Source organism: Puntigrus tetrazona, unplaced genomic scaffold, assembly GCF_018831695.1.
Source record: "Puntigrus tetrazona isolate hp1 unplaced genomic scaffold, ASM1883169v1 S000000173, whole genome shotgun sequence".
In the NCBI taxonomy this organism is placed as follows: Eukaryota; Metazoa; Chordata; class Actinopteri; order Cypriniformes; family Cyprinidae; genus Puntigrus; species Puntigrus tetrazona.
In genome coordinates this window covers 415,001-423,763 of record NW_025047844.1, presented here as the reverse complement: position 1 = coordinate 423,763, position 8,763 = coordinate 415,001, and the positions used below count along the sequence as shown (strand labels likewise).

Genomic DNA, 8,763 nt, shown 5'->3' with positions numbered 1-8,763 from the left:
CGGAGCTCCTTCATCTGGCATCAGCACGACTTCAGTACGGAATTATTTGCACCACAGAATAAAATTATAAAAAAATACAATTGTGATATGTAACATTTCTGAGGAAATCAACTCTGAGAAAAACCACAACCGACTGAGTGCAAGATTATGTGGACGGTAGCTTGCAATACATAAATGTGTGTGTGTTTATTATTATTATTATTATTATTATTAATTCTATTGCACGATTATGCTGTTCCTAAAGTCTATCCACTTACATAAACACCACATCCGTAGACTGTGTGACGTCAGAGTTCACAAATTTTAGAGAGATAATCTTGCAAAGAAAATGGAAAACTGAGAATTTATAGCCTGCCCTTGTGACAATCTCTTGAGAGAAATGATTTAACAATCGGAACTGAGAAAAAAGTCAGAATTGGGAGATGCACATTTAGAATCACCCTTTCAGTTCTGAGGAGAAATCTAGAAGAGGTGTGATACAGCAGCAGATCTCTGGTTGAGTGTTTATTGTGTGTCTTCTGTATCCGTGTGCTCGTGGCAGGAGCAGAAGGGGAACGTCCCGCAGCAGGGCTGCAGCCAGGGCTTCCAGAGCACCTTCTCCCAGCTCAGCTGCTTCTCCACCGGCGTCAGGCTCCGGGCGGTGCTCCGTCACGGCCCGCTCCACCCGCTCCAGCACCTCGGAGAAGAGCGGCTCGGTGTCCGGCGCCAGCGGACGGCTCTCTGACGGATCCCTGCTGAGGTCGAACACCAGCGGAGGCCTGTGGTACGTCACAAACTCACCGTGACACAGACAGACGTGAGTGTGGTAGCAGCCCACGGCTCCCGCCGGAGAGAAGTTCGGAGTGAAGAAGTGAACCTTGAAGATGGACTCGCCTGAGGAGGTTCAGACTCCATTAGTGCAAAAATATCTGTCATGTATGTGTTGCTGTTATTATGTTTCACTGTAATAAGTATCACTAATAAAACCCTGCAGCACAGAAGACAACAATACTGTAGGGGTCAGAATTATACATTTTTATTTTATGCCACAAATCTATAGAATATTGAGTAATTCTAAACAATGAAGATATTTTGTAAACTTCCTAATGCACATATATTAAAATGTCATTTTTGATTAGTGATGTGCATTGCTAAGAGCTTCATTTGGACAACTAAGATTTTTTTCCGATCCTGACAAAGATTTATTTATTCAGCTTCAGATCTTTCTGACTGGTTTTGTGGTCCAGGGTTTCATTTGACTGTTCTGTTTCCTAAAGGCGCAAGTTTCATGATTTATACTCTTAATGTTTGTTTAAAGTGTGTTTTCATCATCATTCCTCCAGTCTTCAGTGTCACATGATCTTCAGAAAGCAGAATAATATACTGATTCACTGATCAACAAACATTTCTGATTATTATCAGTGCTGAAAACAGTTGTGCTGCATATTTTTTTGGAAACTAATGCATTTAATTTTTTAGTATTCACAGATTAATAGAAAGTAAAAAAACAGTGTTTATTGGAAATAGAGTGAGAGTGTGTGTGTGTGTGTGTGTGTGTGTGTGTGTGTGTGTGTGTGTGTGTGTGTGTGTGTGTGTGTGTGTGTGTGTGTGTGTGTGTGTGTCACTCACTGTCGTTTGGGTGCCAGCGTACAGCGTTCAGGTACATGCCGCAGTAGTGGAACATGAACTCGTGTTCTGAGCGATTGGTTCTGGCCTCCAGCAGAGGCATCAGATCATGACCGTCCAGAATCCTGGAACACACACACACACACACACACACACACACACACACACAGAGACTGCTCTTACACATCATACAGGCTTGTCTATGTTATATTAGGGTGTTTCTGGATGGTTGCTAGGGTGTTGTCATGGTGATACTAGGGTGTTTGTAGGTAGTTTCTAGGTTACGATGGTGAAGTGTTTCTGAGTGTTGCTATGGTGAGGGTTCTCATAAGATAGTTGCTTTATGGTTGCTAGGATTTTGTAGGTGGCAGCTAGAGCGTTGTTAGGTTGTTTATGAGAGGTTGCTATGTGGACGCTAGAGTGTTCTGGGTGGTTTACTGGCCGTTGCTAGGGTGATGGCAAAGCGTTGCTAGGATTTTCTGTGTGGTTGCTAAAGTGTGGACAGGTAGATATGCGGTTGATAAAGTTTTCTGATCTGGTTGCTAGGGTGTTGCTACGTTAATATCAGGGCGTTTCTAGGTGATTGCTAGGAAGTTGCTAGGCTATACTAATGTATTACTGCGTTGTTAAGTGTGTGTTTTCTGCAGCACTAGTATTAATGTGTTGATGTTGTTGTGGTGTTGTACCTGTCCTCCGGCAGCGCTCCACCTGCCAGCTTCACCACCGTGGGAAAGACATCCATCAGACTTGTCGGTTCTGCCACTTCTCGTCCGGGGGTGAGACGCCCGGGCCAGCGGAATATTCCCGGCACTCGGATTCCTCCCTCCCAGCCGCCCATGGCTTTACCGCCTGAACACAAGAGGGTCAGTAAAGACACTAAATCATTTAGCTCTGGCGTCAACGTTCCTCCAGACGTCCGCTTTTGCGTTTCATACCGCGATAGATTCCGTTCCAGCCTCCTTTCGGACCCTCTTCGATGTGACCCCCGTGGTCAGAGGTGAAGTACATCAAGGTTTTCTCCGACAGGCCGAGTCTTTCGATGGTCTCCACCATTCTACCTGTCACCGAACATGAGTCACGTCTCAAACGAATGATCAGTGATCGGAGGTGAGTTGAGTTTTGTTCATTTAAAGGAACGGTTCACTCAATTAAAATGAAAATGTGCTGTTCGTTTAGGCTATACAAGATGTAGGTGATTTTTCTTCCTCAGTTTTTACATTAACCAAAAAAATATTACTTTTGCCCCTTCATTTAAGTGTCTGGTTCAAACCAATTCAAACGATTCAGTCCAATTTGGAGAACTGATTCAATTAGTTCCCTAAACAGAACAATTCATTCACAAACTGGACCGTTTGCCTGAGCTGAATAATGTTCAGTTTCTTGCACAGACCAATTGATTCGCTTCATAAGACCTCAGTATTATCATCAAGAGCCAAAGGGATTCATTTTTTGACTCTCAAAGTCCAGGTAGCACTGTATAAATCGCCAAGGACCACAGTTTCAGCTAAACGTCTTCCATAGCTCCCATATCTTGAACGGGTGAAGGCTTTCTTCTTTTCTGGTCACTTACCAATCATCCAGTCTGCTTCCTCCACGTTGTCTCCGTACGGCCCATGTTCGCTCTTTCCGGCAAAGCCCTCGGACACGAAGAGCGGCGTGTGCACGTGTGCCAGTGACAGGAAGAGCAGGAAAGGCCTGTCTCTGTGTCTGATATCATAAATCACACCATTCACAATCATCTCTAACCAAAACCACCTCAGGCACAAGAGATGAGTGCGTGGGAAACACAGCCAGGCATAAAGCTGATTGGTCGGGGCAAGTCTAATATGTTCTGCATTGGCACATCATGAAGCAGGCATGCATGAGAATCACGGGTGAATCACAGCAAACACACGCCAACAACACGTGCACAAATTCAGCAGAAGTAAGTGAGGAATTAGAACTTGAATGGAGAAACTTAGCCAATTCTTACCGTGAAAAAGACTAAATTGTATACTGTTAGTTACAAAAAATGCTGACTGGTTGCTGGGGTGTTGCTAGTGTGCTCTGGTGGTTTCTGAAGTGTTGTTAGGGTGTTGCAAAAGTATAAAAATACACTAATATACTTGAAATAAGCGCATTATAAGTATAGCACACTAGCATATTTACTTGAAGTTCCCACTAAAATAAAATATTAATTGCATCTAAAATAAAGGTTTTTGTTAAATGTTTGTGCACTGTGTATATTTATTATGTATTTGAAAATACACACATAATGTACTTTATTTAGAAAATATTTCCATTTCTATATTTATATGGTTATTTTTATATTATATATATATTGAATATATAAACATTATATTAAATATACACATGCATGTGTTTATGGTTAAGTCACATAGGATGCCTTAAGGGTGAGTAAAACATGGTCTAATTTAAATTTTTTGATTTTGACATAATATATATATGTGTGTGTGTGTGTGTGTGTGTTTATTATGTATATATAAAGACACACACATTCAGCATGTTTTGAAAATATTTACATATATATTTATACTCGTATAATTTAATTATTTAATATTTAATCTAGAAATGTGACATTTTTCTTAAATATATACATGCATGTGTGTGTGTTTATATATACATAATAAATATACACAGTACACACGCATATGTTATATACGTATTCTGGATGTGATTATGGACTATTCATCGTTTCACTACTTTATGTTTGTCTACGTGTGTCCAGGACTAATGGTTTGTAACCCTCTGTTAATGTGTTGGTCAGCGTCTGCCGGACGTCACACCTCTCCACGAAGCCCTGGGCTTCTCTCATCAGCCTGGCGTTCAGCGTCTCCAGCTCGATGGGCTGCTCCAGCACCTCTCCGTTCCTCATGATGATGCAGTTCCAGGTCCTCAGGAGCTCAAACGGCACGAACCACACGACGAAGCTCAGCAGAGCCAGAGCGGCCAGAAACACCAGGAGCGTCCGGCGGAGCGGCAGCAGACCGGTGACCCTGACCGCCAGCAGCGAGAGGAACGCTAGAGCTAGCAGCGCAGACGTCTGCTGCAGAGTCTCCTGAACGTCCACCAGAACACCTTTCCCTGCGCCGGGCTTGCAGTCGCTGAAGTGCGTGAAGGGAAGGCCGTAGAAGAAGTCGAAGCCGTGAGTGTTGGGATGATGGCAGTGATCGTTCCTGCTCTCACAGTTCACACCCAGATGCCACTTTCCTGGAGAGCCAACACGTTTATTTATGTATTTGTAATTAATTAATATTTTGTGCTTATTTAGTTTTTTTTTTTATGTGTATTTTAATAATTTATATAGTGTTTTTTTATGTATTTAGTGTATGTTAATTTGTTTATTAATTTTGTGCAAATGTAATTTATTTGTTAATATTAAATGCAGATAAAAATACTAAAATAAAAAATATGAAAAGTACTAAATTAATGTCAAGTAAATAAAACATTAAAACAACGTGCTTTTTATCTGTGTAAAAAAAAAAAATCCCAATCAAACCTATAATAGTATATCCATAACATTTATATTTGTATATTTATATAATTGATAAACTGAAATTTTACCTGTGGAACAAAAAAATATATATATTCATATAAATATATGTAACATATATATTCTTTTGACAGCCCGTGGGCTCCAGTGTTTGGTTCTCCATATGTCAAGCATGTTTGGAACAACATATAGGTGAGTATATGATTATTTTTTGTTATTATTTCCCTTCAATGGTTTTCTTTATGCAATCTATAATTTTGAACATTCCTGACTTGAGTTCAACACTATTGTCTTGCGATAGGTGCTTAATAGCAGTGTGTGAAATCGTCTCAGATTTGATTAAGTTTGCAACGATCTCTAGTGCATGATTATGAATACTTGCAGGCGTCTTACCCACGATGCCGGTGGCGTAGCCCTGCTTCTGCAGGAGTTTAGCGAAGGTGGTTTCATTCGGCGGAAGACCTCCAGAACCAGCCAGAAACAGAATGACCTGAACTCGGCCTGTGCTGCCCAGACCTTCACAACAACACAGACACAGATATCAGACAGAACAATACAGCCGCTGATATTTGATCATGCTCAGATAAAGGCATGAGACAAGCTCCTTATCTCACGATGAGATGATTCATGGACATTATAAAGCTGTCCATACCTGTTTGTTATAATCTGCACGGACCTGGTCAAGCTCTTTAAAGTCGGCGGATTCTGATTGGCTATTAAGGTTTTTATCAGCTGAAAATTGGTGGTTTTGTAGGAAATCATGAATGCTTTGAATTTTATGCGAGCAGCTGTTGGTGCTAATTGATAAACAGAGGTGTGACGTGTTCTTTTCAGCTCATTAAAAATAATCTTGCTGATTAATTGTAGAGGTTTGACAGAAGTTTGCTGGAAGAGCAAGATGGTCAGCTAATCATCAATCATAACTGCATGCTTTCTGGCTGTTTTTGAAGGAGTTATGGTTGCCTCAGGGCTCCATAACTATGGTTATGAGCTTAACCGGACGGCGAGATTGTGATGAAACGATGGGTTTAATGGAACCACGAGCAGTTCTGTCTTAGCTAGGTTGAGTAAGGTGAAGGTCCTTCATCCAGAGGGAAACGTCGAGCTGAGATGTGAGCGACTATCGTCAGGATGGAATGAGAAGTAGAGCTGAGTGACATCTGTATAGCAGTGATATAAAAAACCATGTTTCTGATTGAATCCAGTGATGCTATAGAGACAGAGAAGAGAAGCGGTCCAAGAACCGAGCCCTGAGGAACCCCAGAAGTTAGATACCTCAACTCTCCAAGATACCTCGAAGGACCTTCATCGAAAATGATTTTGCTTCTCAAGTAAATGTGTTTTGATTTGAAAGTGTTCTCTATATAACGTGTACATACACATACACGACATCAGGATCTCGTTTTCTGTGTAGCAAAATGAAGTGTTTTTGCCTAAAATATCAAATAGCTCCCAACAGGGTCAGAAAATCAACCTTGGATGAAGTAGATATTTCCGACCCCATTGGCAGATATTTGTTTTTGTAGTGCATTGAAAAAAAGTTTAAATAGTCAAATGAACGGACGGAGGAGGTCTCACCGGCGCGCAGAGCGTAGCGTCCCGTCATGAAGGCGGTTCTGCTGGGAGTACAGAGCGGAGCCGCGGCCAGATGCTGGGTCAGCTTCACTCCGTCCGCGGCCAGACCGTCGATGTTTGGTGTCCTTCAAAAACGCAAGACGTTTGCAGATTCATCCAGTAGCTGACAATACATCTGTCATTATTCTCTTACTCTCACGTTGTTTCAAACCCATATGCGTATCGTTCCCGTGAAGCTCTTTATATGCGACAAGCTCACAGTGACCACGATCAAGCTCCAAAGCGACAGAAAAGAAAACTTTTCAGCGATGAGCATATTCTGTTCGGTTCCATCAGAGTAAAGCACAGGAGTTTTATGAACTCCCGTATCCTTGTGATATTTTCATAGCATTCCTGTGGCTCATAGAGTAGATAATGTCACTTACTGTATTTGTTTTATTTTAAATTTTACGTTTCGAAAGAAGTCGAATGATTTCGCAGTTGCTTTGTCAAGAGGAGAAAATACAAAAATTAATAGTAACTGTTTTTCTTTACCAGTAATTGGACACTTAAAAATACTCAGCAGAAAAAAAGAGCTCCATGAAGACTATCACTTTGCATTTTACAAAAATATTTTTTCATAAGCTAAACAAACTAAATATATTTACATCTAAATAAACATATAAATATTATAAATAATTTTACGCTCTATTAAATGTGTGTATATATATATATATATATATATATATATATATATATATATATATATATATATATATATAAAAATTTTATAAATAATAAATATAAATTATAAATAATAAATATAAATTATAAATATATATAATTGTGTCTGCAATTGGTTTTCCGCAATAGCTATTAAACAATTAAAAAGTATTCTGCTTCCATAATAACAGCAACAATTAATTAATGCCAGGATCTTAAAGTCGATCATTCTTTCAGAGTCAACAAGCGATTAACCTGATGGTGCTGTTTCCATAGCAACCGACGTCTCCGATGCCCAGATCATCCACCATCATCAGGACAAAAGTTGGGTCTGGAGTCCAGCTCTGGTTCTGCTCCTCTGACACAAGAACCGAACCCGAGCAGAACCAGCAAACCAGTCAAGAACCTGCGAACCGGTAGAGTTGGGTCAGATTCTGTTCTCGTATTATCAGACACTCACACACACACACACACACACACACACACACACACACACACACACACACACACACACACACACACACACACACACACACACACACACACACACACACACACACACACACACACACACACACACACACACACACACACACACACACACACACACACACACACACACACTCACTCACTCACTCACACACTCACCTCAGTCTCCTCATGTCCAGTTCCCGGATGGACTTTGATTCGTCGCACGCAGGAAAACACGGAAGTGTCGTACACTCTTTTATTTCCCTTCTGCTGCGGAATGAAAGGAGTTTGACCATCAGCTGGTGTAATGACTGATCTATTAACAGCAGAGAATCCATCAGTGCGCTTTAGTTAACGACCCTTCCGGCGGGTTTCTTCACATAAGCCAGCAGCTAGCAGTCTCTCTTTGGGCTTTTACTTTACCTTAAACGGTCAGTTTTCCCGATTCCTGACGGGATTCCCACTCGCTTTTCCTCTGAGTCCTGTCCACATTCCCTCTGTACCTGTGAAAGACGCGCTTACCGTAAACACCGATGTACCGGCGCATGATTTACTAACCGAACTGAACAAACACACTTTATTCACGCGTTTCTGTTTCATTTGAAGACGTCAGGCCTGTGTAGTTCCACGCAGAGCTGTGTGATTGTATCTTTCGTCGTTTTATCTCAAGCGGAGGGCTTTTAATTGTAGTGCGCTTATAGCGGGCGCTGTACGGTAGATCTAAACAAAGAGTCACTTATTCCCTGATTTTTAAAGTTTGTTTGCTTGGAAAAACTGCCTCTGCACGAGTCAAACATCAGTTTAACAGTTATGCGTGCAATAATTATTTCCAATATTTAGCTGTATTCAGAAATATTGAGATAATCACCTTTAAAGTTGTCCAAATGTAGTTAGCAATGCACATTAATAATGAAAAA

General features: G+C 40.9%; 1 protein-coding gene across 1 annotated transcript; it reads right to left on the bottom strand.

The window, feature by feature from the left end:
* Window positions 1-431: 431 nt before the first annotated feature.
* arsh (arylsulfatase H) lies at window positions 432-8,414 on the bottom strand. Its single transcript, XM_043230543.1, is given in 12 exon segments — window positions 432-636; window positions 638-873; window positions 1,609-1,730; window positions 2,292-2,454; window positions 2,541-2,663; window positions 3,176-3,312; window positions 4,392-4,815; window positions 5,492-5,614; window positions 6,677-6,798; window positions 7,631-7,781; window positions 8,024-8,113; window positions 8,270-8,414. Coding segments are annotated over 10 exon segments (1,641 nt in total). The 5' UTR covers window positions 7,690-7,781; window positions 8,024-8,113; window positions 8,270-8,414; the 3' UTR covers window positions 432-504.
* Window positions 8,415-8,763: the final 349 nt, after the last annotated feature.